The sequence below is a fragment of the Acinonyx jubatus genome, chromosome B1, assembly GCF_027475565.1.
Source record: "Acinonyx jubatus isolate Ajub_Pintada_27869175 chromosome B1, VMU_Ajub_asm_v1.0, whole genome shotgun sequence".
NCBI lineage: Eukaryota > Metazoa > Chordata > Mammalia > Carnivora > Felidae > Acinonyx > Acinonyx jubatus.
In genome coordinates this window covers 139,253,988-139,275,519 of record NC_069382.1, presented here as the reverse complement: position 1 = coordinate 139,275,519, position 21,532 = coordinate 139,253,988, and the positions used below count along the sequence as shown (strand labels likewise).

The 21,532-nt window shown below is 35.4% G+C and overlaps 1 protein-coding gene across 1 annotated transcript in view; it reads right to left on the bottom strand.

The window, feature by feature from the left end:
* The window catches only part of CNOT6L (CCR4-NOT transcription complex subunit 6 like), a 112,363-nt gene that overhangs the window by 50,153 nt on the left and 40,678 nt on the right, over window positions 1-21,532 (bottom strand). Inside the window, exons 2-4 of the mRNA XM_027058911.2 lie at window positions 18,296-18,417; window positions 15,093-15,279; window positions 13,785-13,870 (exon numbers count right to left, since the gene is read on the bottom strand). Of these exons, the coding sequence (XP_026914712.1) occupies window positions 13,785-13,870; window positions 15,093-15,279; window positions 18,296-18,407 (385 nt within the window). The 5' untranslated portion in view covers window positions 18,408-18,417. The remainder of the gene's footprint in view (window positions 1-13,784; window positions 13,871-15,092; window positions 15,280-18,295; window positions 18,418-21,532) is intronic.

Below are 21,532 nucleotides of genomic sequence, written 5' to 3'. Positions count from 1 at the left end.
CCAACCCATCTTATGAGGTCACCAGTATTCCGAAATCAATAAAAAACATTGTAAGAAAGGCATTACAGCATATGTCTTACGATCATTAATGTATAAATCCTGAACAAAATACTAGCAAATAAAATCCAACAATATATTAAAAAGAATACATAAAGACCAAGTGGTTTTTTTTTCAAGTGGTTTTTAAAATGGGAATAGAGGTTGGCTCAACATCTGAAAATCATTAGTATAATTCAACACATAAACAAATTAAAGAAAAATTATATGATCATCTCAAAAGTTGTACACAAAGTATTTGACCATATTCAACTTCCATCAATGATAAAAACTTTCAAGCAAATGCAAAATAGAAGGAAATTTAAAAAGCACCTATGCACCTGAAAACTTTTTACTGATATAATTAATGGTGAGAGACTGAGTGCTTTTCCCTAAAATTGAGAACAAGGCAAGGATGTGCACTATCATCACATGTATTTATACTGTCCTAGCCAAAACAAGGGAACAAATTAAGACTTTGTATGGGAAAGAAAGAAATGAAACAGTGTCTATTTACAGAATTTTGTAGGTGTTTACAAATGTTGCAAGAGACAGGGCAACATATTTAAAAATCAGTTGCATTTTAATTCTACAATATCAATGAGTAACTGGAAATTTAGAAAGCAGTATCATTTACAACAGCACCAAAAATATCAAATAAGTACAAATATAGCAAAGTGTTTGTAAGATATTCATGCTGAAAACTATAACATTAAAGAAATAGAGTAAAGAAGACCTACATAAACGCAAGAGATACACTGTATTCACAGATTGGAAAACATAATCTCAAGATTAAGATACTGAATCTCCTCAAACTGATCTACATGTTCATCACAATCCCAAAAAAGATTTCAGCAGGATATTTTGCAAAAATAAGCTGATTCTATAATTTATGTAGAAATGTATAGCATCTAGAAGTATAAAAGCAAACGTGAAAAATAATCACAAAGTTGGAGAGTGGCCCTATAAAGAAACAGAAAACACAAACCACAGATTAGGAGAAAATATTTGCAAAACACTTATTTTAAAAAAGGATCTGAATCCAGAATATATAATAAACTCTTAAATATCAGTAATTAGAAAAAAGCAACTCAATAATAAAACTAAGCAAACAATGTTAATAGACACTTGAATCAAGATATATAAACACATGAAAAGACACATTGTATCATTATTAAAGAAATAAATAAAATATCCCTGCATTCTATTAAAATGGCAAAAATTAAGAGATTGATAATACCAAGTGCTGACAATGATGCACAGCAACTAAAATTCTCCCATACTTTTGGTGAGGAAGCAAAATGATACAGCTGCTTACAGAAAACCGTTTTTTTTATGAAGTTTAGCATACATCTACCATACAACCTGGCAATCCCACCCCAAGTATTTACCCAAGGAAAATAAAAACTTGTTTCACACAAAAATTTGTCTTTAAATGTTTACACAGGGCTTTTATTTCTCATCACCCCTAACTGGAAACCCAAAAGTCCTTCAATTTGTGAATAAAAATCTGTTGTACATCCACACAATGGAATACTACTCAGCAACAGAAATGAATTACTGTTATAGACAACAACATGGATGAATCTCTAATGCATTATGCTAAAGGAAAGAATCCAGACTCAAAAGGCTACACAGTGTGTGTTCCCATGTAGTATAGAAAGTAGATGAAAGTAGGTGTTGACTTCAGCAACACAAATGAAGTGAGGGGTGACAGAACACTTCCATTTCTCAATTGTGGTGAGGGTTATGAAACTATAAACAAACAACATCCACCAAAACATTCACCAAAGGGGTGAATTTCACTACTATAAATTGTAACTTAGAAAAAAAGTTGCTAAAAATTTAATTTTTTCAAAAATATACTTAAGGAATAATTTCAAGAGTAATCGCTACATCTAAAAATAGAACATACTAACTCCAAAGCAATAAAAGTATATAGGCAAAAGGAAAAAATATTTCTAGAAAGGCAAAAGGGGGGGGTGATATCAAAAGGTAGAATAGTATAACACAAAAATATTCATAATTACAATACAGGTGAGGCAACTGATCTGAACCCACATTAAAAACAACATAAAGCCAGAATGTATTAACAACAAAGTTCAGCTATATACTATTTGCAAGAGATACACCTAAGCATAAGTACACAGAAAGGTTAAAAGTAAACAGATGAAAAAAGATATATTAGACAAACATTAACCAAAAGAAAACTTGCCCAGCTGTAATATTAGACAAAAAAAGACTAAGATGAAAATACTAACAAAGGAGGAAGAGGCTCACTACCTAATATCAGGTTCTGTTCACCAAAAGGTATAGTAGTATACAGTATACATAATAAAATAATCTCAAAAGCTATAAAGCAAAAGCTGGGTGAACTAATGGGGGAATGAACAAATCCACAATTTTAGTGGAAATTTTAGCATTAAGTACCTTAATTACTAAAAGAGTAAATAGCCAAAAATTTGTAAAGACAAAAAATCTGAGCAATAAATTTGATCTAGTGGACAAAATATATATTATGACCACTTTCATACAAATAGATTTGAAAAATTAAAAAGCAAACAAATTCCAATACTACACATATGGTCCAACAAAACTGACTCATTAACAATTAGAAATCCTCAATGATCCTTCTAACTACAAATATATTGGGGTGGTAATTAAATATGTTTCATAAAGAAACACCTAGCAGTGATAGCTTTATACAATTATTCTCTATAGAATAATTTATAGAATTATCTCAAGGAACATGTTAGTTGAATCTTATACAAACTTTTTAAAGAGGACAGAGGAAGAATCTTATTCAGGTCTATTTTGCTCATGAGCATATGTTTAAAATTCCTAACAGAAATTTTTTGGAGAGAGGCAGTCCACCAGGGACCCTGTACTGCCCTCTTCATTCTTGGTGAGTATGACAGATGCTGAGGCCTATGAGTCTGATACTGAGCAGTTTCTATAGCTAGCTATACTGGAAACTAGATAGGTTAAGGCAACCATAGTAATATTTCCATGTAACTCTTTGCCCTGTGGGGAATCAGGACTAGCTTTTTGCTGCTTGCTACAGTATTTGCTTCTTCCTTCCAAAGTGCTGGAGTGATAGACTTGAACTACGCAGGTGCAGTGCAAACTCACTGTGTACACAGCATGTGGCTGGTTGGGCCCATCTTATTGTTTGAAGTCATAATGTTCTTTGTCTCTGACCCAGGAGTCTCACTGTCTTCTGCCACTATCCATGAAACAATAATTGGCTAACTTATTAGCTTATAAGAGTAAAAATCTCCAAGCTTTCACAGTCCTTGACATATATTATCAAAATAAATCCAGCATATGAAAGCACCAGGGTGGATTTATCACAGTAAGACAAGGGTAGTTAAATTGGAAATGATGGGGGCACCTGGCTGGCTCAGTCAGAAAAGCATGTGACTCTTGATCACACCGTAGTAAGTTTGAGCCCAAAAGAGGGTGTAGAGATTACACAACAAAACATTTAAAAGGAATAAAAAGTAAAAACTGTACAGATATAATTAACTCAACCTATGAAATGAGAAAAATAATCATTTCATAATCGATGAAAAAAATATTTAATAAAATTCAGCACTTGCATAAATAGAAACAGAAGAAAGCTTCAGAGCACCTGGTTGGTTCAGTCAGTTTAGTGTCTGATTTTGGCTCAGGTCATGATCTTACAGGTTGTAGGTTCAAGACCCACTTCGAGCTCTGTGCTGACAGCTCAGAGCCTGGAGCCTGCTTCAGATTCTGTGTCTCCCTCTCTCTCTCTCTCTCTGCCCCTCCCCAGCTTGTCTCTCTCCCTCTCAAAAATGAATAATAAACCTTTTTGTTAAAAAAAGGAAAACTTGGGGCGCCTGGGTGGCTCAGCTGGTTAAGCGTCCGCCTTTGGCTCAGGTTGTGATCTCGCGATCTGTGATTTCAAGCCCCGCGTTGGGCTCTGTGCTGACAGCTTGGAGCCTGGAGCCTGCTTTGCATTCTGTGTCTCCCTCTCTCTGCCCCCCGCTCACACTCATGCTGTCTTCTCTGTCTCTCAATAATAAATAGAAGTTAAAAAAAAATTTTTTTTTTAAAAAGGAAAACTTCTAAAAAAAACCTAAAAACTAAAAATTATAAAGCAAATATCATTATTAATGGAAAAATATTAGAAGCATTTATTTTAAAATTTGGAATAGAAACATACCCACCCAGTATTAACACTTCTACTCAACATTATAGTAAAATACCCAGAAATAAGCACATAAGATTTTGAAACAAAACCACCATCAGCACATTAAAAGATTACCTGCATACAAAACCCAAAGGAATCTGCAGGCAAATTTTAAGAAGGATGAGAATTAGGCAAAAACTTTACTTACTATAAATCAGTTTTTCTTACTTGTATTTCTATACAAGTATTTCTTGTACTTGTATTTCTATACAAAAGATGTGCAGAAAATTATAAAATTTTATTTGAAGACATTAACTAAGATCTAAATAAATGGACAAGATGCCAAAATTCATAGATAGGAAGACTCAATATATTAAGATGTCAATTCTTACAGAAATCAAGAAACTGATCCCATTTACAACTGCACCAAAAACAATAAAATACCTAGGAATAAACCTAACCAAAGCTTTAAAAGACCCGTATGCTGAAAACCTTAGAAAACTTACGAAGGAAATTGAAGAAGACACAAAGAAATGGAAAAACATTTCATGCTCATGGATTGGAAGAATAAATATTGTCAAAATGTCAATACTAGCCAAAGCAATCTACACATTCAATGCAATCCCAATCAAAATTGCACCGGCAGGGGTGCCTGGGTGGCTCAGTCGGTTAAGTGTCCGACTTCGGCTCAGGTCATGATCTCGCTGGTTTGTGGGTTCAAGCCCCGCATCAGGCTCTGCGCTGACAGCTCAGAGCCTGGACTCTGCTTTGGATTCTGTGTCTCCCTCTCGCTCCGCTCCTCCCCTACTCATGCTCTGTCTCTCTCTCTCTCTCAAAAATAAATAAACATTAAAATAAAAAAAAAACTGCACCAGCATTCTTCTCAAAGCTAGAACAAACAATCCTAAAACGTGTATGGAACCACAAAAGACCCCGAATAGCCACAGTAATACTGAAGAAGAAAACCAATGCAGGAGGCATCACAATCCCAGACTTTAGCCTCTACTACAAAGCAGTAATCATCAAGACAGTGTGGTATTGGCACAAAAACAGACACACAGACCAATGGAATAGAATAGAGAATCGAGAATTGGACCCACAAATGCATGGCCAACTAATCTTTGACAAAGCAGGAAAGACTATCCAACGGAAAAGAGCAAATAGTGCTGGGAGAAATGGATAGCAACATGCAGAAGAATGAAACTGGACTGCTTTCTTACACTGTACTCAAAATGGATGAAAAACCTGAATGTGAGACAGGAAACCATCAAAACCCTAGAGGAGAAAGCAGGCAACAACCTCTTTGACCTCAACCACAGCAATTTCTTACTTAACACATCTCCAAAGGCAAGGAAATTAAAAGCAAAAATGAACTACTGGGACCTCATCAAGATAAAAAGCTTCTGCACTGCAAAGGAAACAATCAACAAAACTAAAAGGCAACGTACAGAATGGGAAAAGATACTTGCAAAGAACATATCAGATAAAGGGCTGGTATCCAAAATCTATAAAGAACTCACCAAACTCCACACCCGAAAAATAAATAAATCCAGTGAAAAATGAGCAGAAGACATGATAGACACTTTTCCAAAGAAGACATCCAGATGGCCAACAGACACATAAAAAGATGCTCAATGTCACTCATCATCAGGGAAATATAAATCAAAGCCACACTCAGATACCACCTCACACTGGTCAGAGTGGCTAAAATGAACAACTCAGGAAACTATAGATGCTGGCGATGATGTGGAGAAATGGGAAACCCTCTTGCACTGTTGGTGGGAATGCAAACTGGTACAGCTGCTCTGGAAAACAGTGTGGAGGATTCTCAAAAAATTAAAAATAGAACTACTTTATGATCCAGCAATAGCACTACTAGGAATTTATCCAAGGGATATAAGAGTGCTGATTAATAGGGGCACATGTATCCCAATGTTTATAGCAGCACTTTCAACAACAGCCAAATTATGGAAAAAGAGCTTAAATGTCCAACTGATGAATGGATAAAGAAGATGTGCTTTATATATATACGATGGAATACTACTTGGCAATGAGAAAGAATGAAATCCTGCCATTTGCAGCAACGTGGATGGGACTAGAGGATATTGATCTAAGTGAAATCAGTCAGAGAAAGATATCATAAGTTTTCACTCATATGTGGATCTTGAGAAACTTAAAAAAAAGACCATAGGGGAAGGAAAGGGGAAAAAAATAGTTACAAACACAGAGGGAGAGAGACAAACCATAAGAGACTCTTAAAAATGCAGAGCACAAACTGAGGGTTGATGGGGGGTGGGGGAGAGGGGAAAGTGGGTGATGGGCATTGAGGAAGGGCACTTGTTGGGAGGAGCACTGGGTATTATTGTATGGAAGCCAATTTGACAATAAATTATATTTTAAAATATAATGATAAAAAATAATTATAATAAAAACAAAGTCAATTCTTCCTGAATTGACCTACACATTCAATGCAGCCCCAAAGTTCTAACAACATTTTTGGTGAACTATAACAAATTATTTCTTATGTATGAGGGATTGAAGACAGCCACACTACCACCACACTGTGAAAGGAAAACATAAGGGAATTCCCAAACCATATATAAAGTCTTAATATAAAGCCATAAAAATGATTATGACAATGTAGTAATTAGTGCAAGGTTAGACAAACTGACTTCTGGATATACAAAATGGAGATCCAAAAACAGACCCTACCATAGCTGATAGGTGACTTTCTTGACGATCAGTGAGAAAAGGGAAAACCATTCACATCTCAATGATAGTGAGATGGTTGGTTATATACATAGAACAAAAACAGGATTACATCAGTCTCTAAATGAGACCCCCTCATACTACATTAAAACATCAGTTCCGGGACGCCTGGGTGGCTCAGTCGCTAAAGCATCCGACTTCAACTCAGGTCATGATCTGGCGGTTTGTGAGTTCGAACCCCACATGGACTCTCTGCTGACAGTTCAGAGCCTGGAGCCTGCTTCGGATTCTGTCTCCTTCTGTCTCTGCTCCTCCCCTGCTCGGGCTCTCTCTCTCAAAAATAAATAAACATTAAAAAAAAAAATCAGTTCCAAAATGGTATTAGAAGTACTGGACAGGTACATGCAAAAGAATAAAACTGGTCCACTTTCTCACACCACACACAAAAAATAAACTCAGAGCCTGGAGCCTGCTTCGGATTCTGTCTCCTTCTGTCTCTACTCCTCCCCTGCTCGGGCTCTCTCTCTCAAAAATAAATAAATATTAAAAAAAAAAATCAGTTCCAAAATGGTATTAGAAGTACTGGACAGGTACATGCAAAAGAATAAAACTGGTCCACTTTCTCACACCACACACAAAAATAAACTCAAAATGGTTTAATAACCTCAATGTAAGACCAGAAGCCATAGCATGCCTAAAGGAAAAACAAAGGCAGTCAAGTCCTGGGCACTGGTTTTAATATCTTTCTGAATCTCTCTCCTCAGGCAACGTAAACAAAAGCAAAATTAAGTAACTGGACTATATCAAACTAAAAAGCTTTTGCAAAGTGAAGGAAACCATCAACGAAACAAAAAAGCAATCTAATGAATGGGAGAAGATGTGTAAATGCTGTATCTACGAAGGCTTCATATCCAAAATATATAAAGTACTCTGCAAGTCACACCCCCCCCAAAAAAAAAAAAAAACTGATTAAAAATGGGCAGGGGACGTGAAAAGACATTTTCCCAAAGACATACAGAAGGCCAACAGACACATGAAAAGATGCTCAACATCAATAGTCATCAAAGAAATGCATATCAAAACCACAATGAGCTATCACATCACACCAGTCAGCATGGCTGGTATCTAAAGACAAGAAATAACCAGTTTTGGCAAGGATGTGGAGAAAAGAGAACCCTTTTACACTGTTGGTGGGAATGTAAATTAGTGCATCCACTATGGAACACAGTACAGAGCAATCCCTATCAAAATAACACCAACATTCTACATATAGCTAGAACAAACAATCCTAAAGTTTGTATGGAACCAGAAAAGACCCTGAATAGCCAAAGCAATCCTAAAAAAGAAAACCGAAGCTGGAGGTATCAGAATTCCAGACTACAAGCTATATTATTACAAAGCTGTAATCATTGAGACAGTATGGTACAGGCACAAAAACAGATATATAGGTCAATGGAACAGAATAGAGAACAAAGAAATACACCCACAAATGTATGTCCAACTAATCTTTAACAAAGCAGGAAAGAATATTCAATGGAAAAAAGACCATCTCTTCAGCAAATGGTGCTGGGAAAATGGGACAGCAACAAGCAGAAGACATGTATGGACTACTTTCTTACACCATACACAAAATAAACTCAAAATAGATAAGACTTAAATGAAACACAGAAAGTCATCAAAACCGTAGAGAAGACAGGCAACAACCTCTTTGACCTTGGCCACAGCAACTTCTTGACATGTCTCTGGAGGCAAGGGAAACAAAAGCAAAAATGAACTATTGGGACCTCATCAAGATGATTTAAAAAAAAAAAAAAAGCTTCTGCACAGCAAAGGAAACCATCAGCAAAACTAAAAGGCAACCAACCAAATGAACGAAGATTATTTGCAAATCACGTATCAGATAAAGGGTTAGTATCCAAAATCTATAAAGAACATAAACTCAACACCCAAGAAACAAATAATCCAGTGAAGAAATGGACAAAAGACATAGACACATTTCCAAAGAAGATATCCAGACGGCTAAGACACACATGAAAAGGTGCTCAACATCACTCATCATCAGGGAAATAATCAAAACCAAAATGAGATACTGCTTCACACCTGTCATAATGGCTAAAATGAACAATTCAGGCAGCAACAGATGTTGGTGAGGATGCAGAAAAAGAGGAAAGCTTTTGCACTGCTGGTGGGAATGCTAACTGGTGCCACTACTCTGGAAAACAATATAGAGGTTCCTCAAAAAATTAAAAATAGAACTATCCTACACCCAGCAACTGCATGACTAGGTACTTATCCAAGGGTACAAGAGTGCTGATTTGGAGGGGCAAATGCACCCCAATGTTTATAGCAGAACTATCAATAATAGCCAAATTATGGAAAGAGCCCAAATGTCTATCGACTAATGAATGGATAAAGATGTGTGGTGTGGTGTGGTGTGGTGTGGTGTGGTGTGTGTGTGTGTGTGTGTGTGTGTGTGTATACATACATGTATACACACACTGGAATATTACTTGGCAATGAAAAAGAATGAAATGTTGCCATTTACAACAACATAGATGGAACTAGAGTGTATTACGCTAAGTGAAGTAAGTTGGAGAAAAACAAATATGTGATTTCACTCATGTGGAATTTAAGACACAAAATAGATGAACATAAGGGAAGGGAAGCAAAAAATAATATAAAAACAGAGAGGGAAACAAACCCTCTAAAATACAGACAACAACCTGAGGGTTACCGATGGGGTGTTGGGTGGACAAATGGACAAGGGGCATTAGGGAGGACACGCTGCGATGAGCACTGGGTGTTATATGTAAGTAATCAATCACTAAATTCTATTCCTGAAATCATTATTACATATATGTTAACTAACTTGGATTTAAATTTTTAAAAATTTTAAACAGGAAAATAGTACAGAGGTTCCTCAAAAAGTTACATAGAAATCTAGTACAATCCAATAATTCCATCTCTACACATTTACCAGAAAATGAAAACACTAATTCAAAAAGATATACACACCCCTATGTTTACTGCAACATTATTTAAAATAGCCAAGATATGGAAGCAACCCAAATATCCATCCATAGATGAATGGATAAAGAAGACGGGCTGTGTGTGTGTGTGTGTGTGTGTGTGTGTGTGTGTGTATAAAACAGAGTATTACTAAACCAATAAAAATAAGAGATCTTGCCATTTGTGACGTGACAGGCATAGAAAGTATTATCCTAGGTAAGTCAGAAATACAAATACCACATGATTTCACTTATATACAGAAAAAGAAAACAAATGAATAAACAAAAAGCAGAATCAGACCTATAAATACAGAGACCAAAGTGATGGCTGCCAGATAACTGCCAATGGACAAAATGAGTGAAGAGGAAAGGCTCCTAGTCATAGAACAGGTAAGTCAGGAGAATGAAAAGTTCATCACAGGGAATACCGTCAATGGTATTGTAATAGTGTTACATGGTAACAGATGCTAGCTACACTGAGGTGAGCACAACTTAATATATAGAGTTGAATTAATATGTTGTACACCTTAAACTAATGCAACGTTGTTTGTCTACTAAAAAAAAAATCAACTGACCTTAAAGATATGTGCAACCCTATGTTTACTGCAGCATTACTTACAACAGCCAAGATCTGGAAATAACCTCTGTTGAGAACTGACAGGTAAATGGATAAAGAAGATGTGGCATATACATACAGAAACAGTATTCAGCCATAAAAAAGAATGAAATCTTGCCATTTGTGAAAACATGGATGGGCCTAGAGGGTATTACCCTAAGTGAAATAAATGCTCCATTCCACTCCCTTCCCTTTTCTGGAAACACAGTGCCATTTTATGAGTACTAAAACAGATTAGGAAATTTCAAGTCTTACCTTCCTAAGAATGTAAAGCTACCATTCATTAGGGACATTTTATTCCTGTTTCTAAACCAATCCTGTTTCTACCATCTCAAACTTTGGAAAGATAGCAGAAATGGCTCTGGGTTTCTTTTCTTTTTTTATTCTCAGTTAACATACAATGTAGTCTTGACTTCAGGAGTAGGATTTAGTGATTCATCACTTACATATAACACTCAGTGCTCATCTGGACAAGTCCCCTCCTTAATGCTCATCACCTGTTTACCCCACCCCCATCAACTCTCACTTGGTTCTCTGCATTTAAATTTTTTTTTTTTTTATGTTTCTTTACTTTTGAGAGAGACAGAGTGTGAGTGGAGGAGGGGCAGACAGAGAAAGAGACACAGAATCTGAAGCAGGTTCCAGGCCCTGAGCTGTCAGCACAGAGCTGGACGTGGGGCTCGAACACACAAACCAGGAGATCATGACCTGAGCCGAAATCAGATGCTCAACCGACTGAGTCACCCAGGTGCCCTTGTTCTCTGCATTTAAGAGCCTCTTATGGTTTGCCTCTCTCTGTTTTTATCTTATTTTTCCTTCTCTTCCCCTATGATCATCTGTTAAGTTTGTCAAATCCCAGATATGAGTGAAATCAAGTGGTATCTGTCTTTCTTTGACTGACTTATTTCTATTTTCCTTAGCATAATAAACGTCCTTGGCTTTTCTGTATTGGATCACCTGAAGAGAAAGTGGTACTCTACCAGAATAATAGATTTTCAAAGAGAAAAGGAATGCAGATAGGTATTTACCTTAGAACAAACTGAAGTTTAATAAAAAGATACGTATTCATAGGAATGAACAAAGCTAAGTGATCGTTCACGAGGCAGAGCTGGTACCCAATTTGAAGGACTAGAGGTCTAAGAAGAGACTTTAACAAATGCGAATCAGTAAACAAAAGGATACTAGGATCAAAGGCCAGCCAAAAACAGTAGTTTGGAAGACTAAGATTTTAACTAGTAAAATGGATGAAGGACAAAGGGGATAACAGATATTCAGAATGATTCATTCAGTTGATGCTTAGTATAAATTTTATGGGAATAGGTCTCTACATGAGATAATATGGAATGGGGTATGAAACAGTAAGATAGGGAATATTTGCGTTTTCAGGAACATCACATTGTACAAAGGGTAAATCCACTGAGTTCAACAGTAAATTATTCATTTGTCACTGATGTGCTCTCCATCAATATTAGCAGGAGGAGAATGGCTGCTTTGGGCTTTGTTTTGTTTTGTTTTAGTTTTTTTAATGTTTGTTTATTTTTGAGAGAGCATGAGCGGGGGGGGGGGGGGGGGGGGCAGAAAAAAGAACGGAACGGAACAGAAAGGAAAGGAGGAAGAATCCGAAGCAGACTCCAGGCTCTGAGCTATCAACACAGAACCTGATGCAGGGCTCGAACCCATGAACCATGAGATCAATGACCTGAGCCAAAGTCAGACGCTTAACCGACTGAGCCACCAGGTACCCCAAAAATGGCTGTTCTAATTGATGTTAAAAGAAGCAATGGTTATTCTTAGAGACAAAAAAATTACTACGGTCAGTACAAAAGTGTGAATTTCATACTTCATGAGTCTAATAAGATTATAAAAAATGACAGTCATTCTGTAATTTTTTTTAAATGTTTATTTATTTTGAGAGAGAGAGAGAGAGACCAAGAGAGCACACAAGCACAAATGGGAGAGGAACAAAGAGAGGGAGGGACAGGATCCCAAGCAGGCTCCATGCTGTTAATCTTAAACCATGAGATCATGTCCTGAGCCGAAATCAAGAGTTGGATGCTTAACCAACTAGCCACCCAAGTGCCCTCATAATATTTTTTAATAGAGAAGAACAGACCTGCACTCATTCCAATTCTAGCTGGATGGCTGTTTCAAGTCTAACATATAAGAATAAGATTCAGCATACAGAGATTAAGGTGAAATGTCCCAACAGTTAAATATGAAATGCCTTGGGGTTAATCTTCAAGAAAATATTTTAGATATAAGTATCCCCTGGTTCTTCATATAGGATAAAAAATACCAAAAAAAAAAGTCCTACAGAGAGTAAAAACACAAGACATACCATTCATATAATTGTCTAATTTACAAAAGATTAACTACACAAGGAAATCTAATACTATTTCTGTCATGTCAACCAATAATATCAGGATTCTTTCAATTCATATTCAAGCTTCTTTCTTAATACTCCATTATATGACATAAGCAAATGCAAATAGAACATGTTCTCAGAGATTCAAATTGTCTTTGAAGAAGGAAAATAAAATAAGGAAGTGTTTGCTTTATAAGGCTTTGATTAATGTCCATTCCTAATGAGCACAGAGTAAAATATTTAACCAATATAGTACATCTGTATTTAGTCCTCTAAAATCAAAATAAACCCTTCCTCCTATGCTATGCCATAAGAGATTATTATAACAAATTTCAGTATTAATATGAATTGAGAATGACTTTCATCCCAAACTGCCTGAGATGAGATTATCAAAGGAACATCTATCTTGGATTGATATACTTTATTCAGAACAATCATTCTCATTAGGTATAGTTCATCTTTACTGTTGTTTTCTCTCTTATAACAAACAATATGTCACTGCGATTTTATCTACTCTATCAAAATCTGATATGGAATATTCTGCCTGGGGTTTACCCTATTAAGTCATTCTTTTATAGGTGGGGTGGCAGGCGGAACTACAGTGTCAATTTAAAATACCTCCTCTAAGAAATGTAAGAATTTTACAGAAAATTAAATATAAAATATATTTAAAATTTTTCCCCATACAAATTTGTTAAAATGATGGCAGTATGATGAAATGCTGAAGCTCAATTTGATACTGAAGAACCACTTTACTTTCAAGAGAAAGTATAATTACATTCTCAAAATTATGCGAAAACCTTACCTATATTGTAACCAAAATTGTCTTTAAAAGGCTCACAACACCTCAATACTCAGTGAGTGTTAACGCTGTCATCTTCTAACATCACTCACCTTTCAAACCTAGAGTTTGTAGCTGGAAGAGCCGACCAAGTTCATAAGGCAAAACCCGTAACAGATTGTTATTTAAAAGCAATTCCCTGTTCAAAAAAAAAAGAAAAGAAAAAAGTTTAATATATCAAACTTTATTAATATCTACAATTACTTTCTTAGCCTTCCCTAACATACCATGAGTTATATTTACTTGCAAGACACATTCAATCCAAAAAATGTACAAAATGTGTAACTACCACAACTGTTAACAATGTTTCTATAATTTATTCATTCTCCAGTACAGATTACTAAAGCTGCAAGAACTACATATCATTCGCAGGCTAACTCCATTCCCTTTTCTCTCTCACTCAAATGCCTACCCAAATCAAAGTGACAGATATTCTTTGTATCCAAAGACAACCAGTATCCTTGAATCCAGTATACTCCACAGAAAAATGTAACAACCAATCACCTTTATCAATTCTTATAACTGATTACACTGTAATCACATTAAGATACTATGATGAACAATCACTGACATAGGACATAACCACAGAAAATAAAGCATAATACAGATAATAGGATAATATAGGTAAGATCCAAGCTTATAATTTTGAAATTTTGGCCAGATTACAGAAAAAATAAACAGCCATATTATTAGATGACTAAAAAGTATTTTAAGAAAATAAGGAATAAGATTCTAAAACAATATAAATGTTTAATTTTAAACACATGACAGCAATTTTAAATATCACTACTTAGCCAGAAAAAAAAATTACCACTTAGCAAATAAACATAGAAAAGCAATACCTGCCTACACTGAAAACATTTATACAAGGTCTTAAGGGACCTACAAAATTTTTTCCTATGAAAAAATTCTTAAAGAACCCTAAAGGACAAGAAATAAATCCATTTACTATCAAGTTCTAAGGTTTCCTTAAGGACTTGTGACATTTAAGTATACTTCACCTTATAAAACAGGTATGTTCCCAGAAGTTTACTTACAAGATCAGAGTATTTTCTCAATTATTTATGATTATCTTATCACATGCTTGAGCCTAAAGCGAGACCTAATATTTTAATCCCAACCCACCTCAAGGCTGTTAAAAGAAATTGGTAAGACAAGCACACTTCTACTTAGAAAGCTTCAAATTGAAAGAAAGGAAATGTTCAACGGATGCCACCTCGAGCCTTGTTTAGACAATTTTTATCATTTGATCTTCAAATGCATACCAAAATCCTACTGTAAGAGGAGTAATATCTCATAATTTTCTTATTTGGTAAATTTAGAATTCTATAAAGTGAGTCATATCAGTAATATTTCCTTACCTGAGAGACACCATGTTTCCTAGTTCTGCTGGTAAACTTCTGAGTTTATTGGATGACAGATCCAGGTAAACCAGATTATGAAGCTTGGCAATATCAGGTGGAATGCGACTAAGGTAATTGTCATTTAGGTGCAGTGCTGTCAAGTGTGTCAATGACCAAAGTGACGTACTTAAGCTCCGCACTCTACCTAAAAGGCAAAATATTGAAGCATTAAATTCTAGGCCCAGGATGAAGACTAACCTCCAAGGACTACAAAGTGGTAGAAGAGACTGCAATATACAGATACTGCATCTTTGAGGTTAGTTTTCTATTAATGCCATTTGACTGCTTCCAAACCTACCTGTTCTTTAATTTCATGTCACTTTTGCCTAACAACCATTATTTCTCATGAACTCCCCATGTATTAAATGAGATGTGGCATAATAAGGAGACCCCTGGAGTCAGGGTGATGGTGAGTTCTCAAGGAAAACATCAGGCTGACTTAAGCTTTTGTGACAGAACAGTCTTGAATTTTATTTTAAGGCACAGTCCTAACGAAAGTATTTCTTACATACTCCACAAAAAATAATAGTGCAAGGTTTGTCCATATTTTGGGCCTGGATTCTTCTACAAACTTTAAATTACCAAGAGTAATTACGATGATTTAGAACCAATATCAGATTGACCATTAGGAAAACCATTTTACCCATAAAAGAGATATCATTCCCAGCTTTCGATGCTACAATCAACAACTCTGGTTTAAGATTTTGCATTAAGTGCAACATACTCAAGTGAAATGGTCACACATTAAGCTTTATCAGTCAGTCAGCATCTGACAGCTATTGTAGCACACGGACTAGAAAAGATTCAGGAAACCTATCTCAGAATCCTGATTTTTACCGCTTACTAGCTATATAGATCTGGGCAAATCACCTAACCGCAGCTGCTGTAAAGTGGGATATTATCTTAATAATTTATATGAAGATTATTTTATAAACTTTACAGAAGTAAAATAGAATTTAATTACATATCACATTTGAAACAACAGATCTTGATTAAAAGAGCAGTGGAAGGTGTATAGAGGCCACAAAATGTCAAATGGTCAATGCTACTTTTCACATAGCTATCAAGTGGTCAACTCAAGCTCAGATCTGTCCAGGGTTCTGTCACAGGTTCCTTCATGCTATCTATTATCAGGCTCAGGTGCCAGCTAGGATTTTGTATTTTAATAGGAAAGAAAGTGTTCAAGTGAAGAGAGGCTGTGGTAAAAGAAACTTATTTAAGTCTTACCTGGGATTTAATCAGGTGGTTCTCAACCAGGGGCAATTTTGATTTTATTCCCCAAGGGACTTTGGGGCTCCGGAGACATTCTTCGTTGTCAAAACCAGAGGAGTGCTAGTGGCATCTAGTGGGTAGAGGCCGGGAATACTGCTAAACACTATGCTGTATAACTGAAACTAATGTATCGATGTGTGTTAACTATACTTCAGCTTAAAAAATTATAATTTATGTAAATTAGTCCCTAAGATGTCCACTGATATGTATTACAGTGACCTTTTATCCCATGTGTGTTTTAATGGAATTATTTACAAAATGGTAATATCTCATGTTAATATTCATATGTATTTTAACTTAATATATACTTAATATATTAACATGTTAATATTAACTTATATTTAAACATATATGTGGCTAACTATCATATTAAGGACCCAAACTGCTGGAGAACTATCTTCATTATCAAAATTCCAATATCATGAGGCGCCTAGGTGGCTCAGTCAGTTAAGCATCCGACTTCAGCTCAGGTCATAATATCACCGTTTGTGAGTTCAAGCCCCATGTGGGAATTTGTACTGACAGCTCTCTCTCTGCCTCTCCCCCACTCACACTGTCTCTCTCAAAAATAAACATTAAAAAATTTCAAAATTCCAATTATCATGTCTACAATGAAGTTAAAATTAATGTCCTTTAAAAAAAAAAAAAGAGGAGTGCTACTGGCATCTAGCGGGTAAAGACCAGGAATGCTGCTAAATCACCTACAGTGCACACAACAGCCCCCAACCACAAAGAACTGTCTGGCCATAAGTGTTAGCAGTGCCTAACTGAGAAACCCTGGGTTAGCCCAATAGGATCTGCTGATATTCACTCTTCTGATTACCAACATTTACCCACCAGATTACATTTAAGCTAAATATACGGGTAATTCTTGCTATTAACACTATAATGTGGGTTTAATGCTTCCCAATGAAAGCCTGTGGGGGGGGGGGGGGGGAGGGAGACACAGGGGTATCACATTCTACATTATCTGTATTATACCAATTAATAAACAAAAAACAGTAATTATATTCTATTTTTAATAAACTTTTAACTTTATAATAATTTTAGATTTATAGAAAAGCTACCAAGATAATATAGAGTTCCTGTATACCTCTCATCCAGTTCCCGTTAGTTTCTTATATTATCATGATACATTTGTCAAAACCAGGAAACTAATATTAGTACATTACTTTTGTACATTATTGGTACATTACTAATGTACAGGTTTTATATTGGATTTCACCAGTTTTTCCGTCTTTTTAAGATCCAATTCAAGATACCATTTTGCATTTAGTCATCATGTCTCCCTAGTCTCTTATGGTCTGTGACAGTTTCTCAGTCTTTCCTTGTTTTTTATGACCTTGACACTTTTGAGGATTACTAGGTTAGGTATTTTGCAGTTTGAGTTTTTCAGCTTGAGTTTGTCTGATTTTTTTCTCACTAGTACACTAGGACTGTAAGTTTTTAGGAATCATATTCTATCTGAACAAATCCTAAACATGAAAGGTCATGTAATATAGTTATTTTTTGGAATCAACAGCTTCTAAGCTTCCTACTATGCCAACACTAGGATGATAGGAAAATGGCAAAGATTTCAATTTCCAAAAATAATTACTCTGCAATAGCCAAAATTAAATCTATTATATCAAAGAACCTGGTTACTCAGAAACTAAACTCCCAATGTCCTCAATTTCAGATGCCAACTCTGGCTCAAGGTATTATTTCAAAAGAAAGAACAGGAAAAAGATATTTAGTCACAGGTAAATTAAACACCAGTACTCAGAATCTTTTATTTTCTCAATTAGTTCATCTAATTACAAATGTACAACATAGGAATAAATACAATACTCAATTCTTGCTCATTATTGCTATTATATCCTGGATTAAATGCTTCAGATTCCACTCACCCGAGATTTCTAATTCTGCCCAGTGAGATTTTTTCCCATTGGCTACCTCCTCTGCTGACATGATGGTATAAATTCTGCGAGGATCTGGAGGATCATATTTTTCCTTTGGCATCCCTATTAGTCTGTTTTAAAAAAAAAAAAAAAAAAAAAGGATAATCAACAATTACCACAGTCTCACAGAAAAAAAGAAAAATGGGATGTAAATTTTCTTTTCCTTTCCCCTTGCCAGGCTAAGTCATTTCATGCTAGAAATTCTCACTAGAAGAAAACATGTCTGCAGTATGTTAGGCTCTTGCAGGAACTCAGTAACAGATGCATAAGGGAAAATGCGAATAAGCAAAGACATTGCATTTCACATTGAACTTTGTAGTTGCTTCCCGAACTTCCACCCGTTCTTGCTTTAGCAGTCTTGCTTTCCCAAACAGACAGACCCTACACCAGTTTTCTGAATGGATTTTGACTAGTCTAACAATATCAAAGTAATCCTGTCCTCCTTGCCTCGGTGATATTCAAATATCTTGTATTTAAGACAATCAGCACATGACATTCCTCTTGTCACAGAGATTAGCTCAGATGTATCTAATAACCATGAAGCTTAAGACGCATTCTATTCAGGCTTCTCTATCCTGCTAATCATAGAAGAATATAGCCCAGATTGCTACTGGTAACCATCCAACGATTATAAGGGAAACCAGCCACAGAAGTCAGAGTCTAGAAAATAGACAAAGCCAGAGTCCTCACCAAATCATACCTGTAGGACTCCCGAACACTGGGCTTTTTGCATACACAAACCAATATATATTACTTACTGTTTAAACTAGTTTAGCTTGTGTTTTTCATCACTTGCAGTCAAAAGCATCACACAGAATGGTATCTTAGTATGAGCCTGTCTTGGTTTAACCTGTTGTTCTTAGGCAGCATCATTCCTTTTCACTCTCAGAAGTGTCCATGCCACCGAATTGAAACTAGTATTATTATATACTCTTCTTCATGTAACTGCCAAAATAATCACTGAGTGATCACGAATGGTAAAAACTAGATATAAAAATCCTCAAGTGTGCAATGTATGAAGCATATGACAAATGGCACTGAAAGTAACCATTCAAGGAGTCCCAACACAAGAATTACTGCTTGGTAACTGGCAGAAAATAAAATCCAGTTTAGATATAGCAATAATAGCAAATGACAAAGCCCTGAACCTAATTAAAATCCTACATGCTATCTGTAAGTTGCCTTGTTATTAGTATATTGGTTCTCTTTGTTCATATTTCATACACATACACACACACACCCCAAAACCAAGTGTCTCGATCTGAGAGTGTTTCCAACTAAAGTTTAGAATTTATAATTCAATTAATTTACTTTCACATGGTCTGAAATTTGTTATATACAGAGAATAAAGAAAAATTAGTGCTATTCTATGTTTCAAAAAAAATCAAAGCTAGTTTATAAGAACAGAATCAAAATTTCCTACACCATAATCTACTCATATTTCTGAAGGTAAAACAGTCACTTTCCTCTTTTAAAAGGGGTAAAGAGAAAGTTTTCCAGATTTATTAATCTGTTTAGCAGTAGTCTGCTTCCAACTTTCCAGGTTAAGCCCTTCCTTCTGCTTTAATCTTATCATACAAGTTGGTTCATACTGACCCTTTTATTTCCCATACATATCCCCAGGATCTTCATACAGCACAAAGAATATGATAATTTTCCATGGGAAAAAAACTTGATTTATACCACATTCGGCCTATGTAAAATACTTCAAAAAATAAAATTTTTAGATAACAAGATTTTCAGAATTTCTACCGTGCATGAGGAATGTGTACCTCTGTGAGTACTTCTGCATACTAATATGAAAATCTGCAAAAACACAAGATTAAGGAAAGCCAAAACACACAAACAACATGCTACAAAATCCATGAACTACATTGCGGATGGGTAAAAAATAAAGACTGCAAAATATGCAAAACAAATGTTTCAAAATTCTAATTCGTTTTCATAAAACATAGAGGTCAACTTAATGTGGTTTTTAATAATGGCTCCCACTGGATGGTATGCTCCTTAAGGGGACTATCAGTCATTTCTGTGTGGAGGCATATCATTTTTATATTGCTATATAGTTCCTTTCACATAGTAGGCCCTTAATATGTATTTGTGGAATGAATATATGCTTTGTAATACTAAAATCTGCCACCTTCCTCCTGCTTTTTCCATCTCACAGCCAATTTTCAGTCAATGCTTTTCTAAAAATTATTCCCAGGAAATGCTAATTAATCGACATGTTCAATTTCCCTAAATATTTTTAAAAATCTATATAGGTCAATAATTGCCATCTCTTTTGGCCCTCTAATTCTAATCTTGAAATCAGCTACTATATAAAATGATTTTCTTTAATTTTTCACAAGTTTCCATCTTCCTAAATCCACTAAAATTTATAAAATCTGTTCCTGCAAAACAAATCCATGAAACGTTTACCAGTGTTTACATGTAAAACCAAAGTAATATTAATACTGCCATATTAGGGGTCAGAGATCTCTTCCAGATTTGATTAGGAAGCCAATGAAAATACAAGCACTTAATTAAAAATGAACATAGATTTCAATAGTCTGATTAAAGTGGTAACATTTTACTTTTGGGTTGATTAACGAGCAACTTAGTAGAGTCTTCAGTTCTGGTGATCACTACTGTCTCAAACATCAGGTTTTCAAAATTGCTACTAAAGACTTAGAGAATTCAAATTTGGGAAATTGGTAATATTAAAGCCTCTTATTCAGCTTTATTTTTTCCCTCTCAGTTCCTCATCACCAACTTTGCACATTGGAGACATACCTCAAAAACCTATTTCAAAATAAATTAAAATATAAAATACTAATTCAAATGTATTTAACTCTTTAAATGTGACACCAATAGTGTGGTTTCTAACAGCCTCATATACAGGTCATTCCAAGACTTAAATACTGAGTGATGAATACATTTTATCTAAAAAATAGAAATGTTTTATTTTGGAAAGCCTAACAGCTAATTCCTTTCCCTATATTCTTTTTCAAATTGATCAAACAGGAAGCTTTTGAATTGGTTTTTCCATGACTTTCTAATTTTTACAACATCTTACATCAGTTCCCAGAGGATCCTCCCATTACATCAACCTAATTTATACTGGGTATCCTTATCTTGTAACAGAGTACAATAAAAGCCCCTTTGGCAACACAACCTGTCTAACTTTCCAGTCTTCGACCCTAT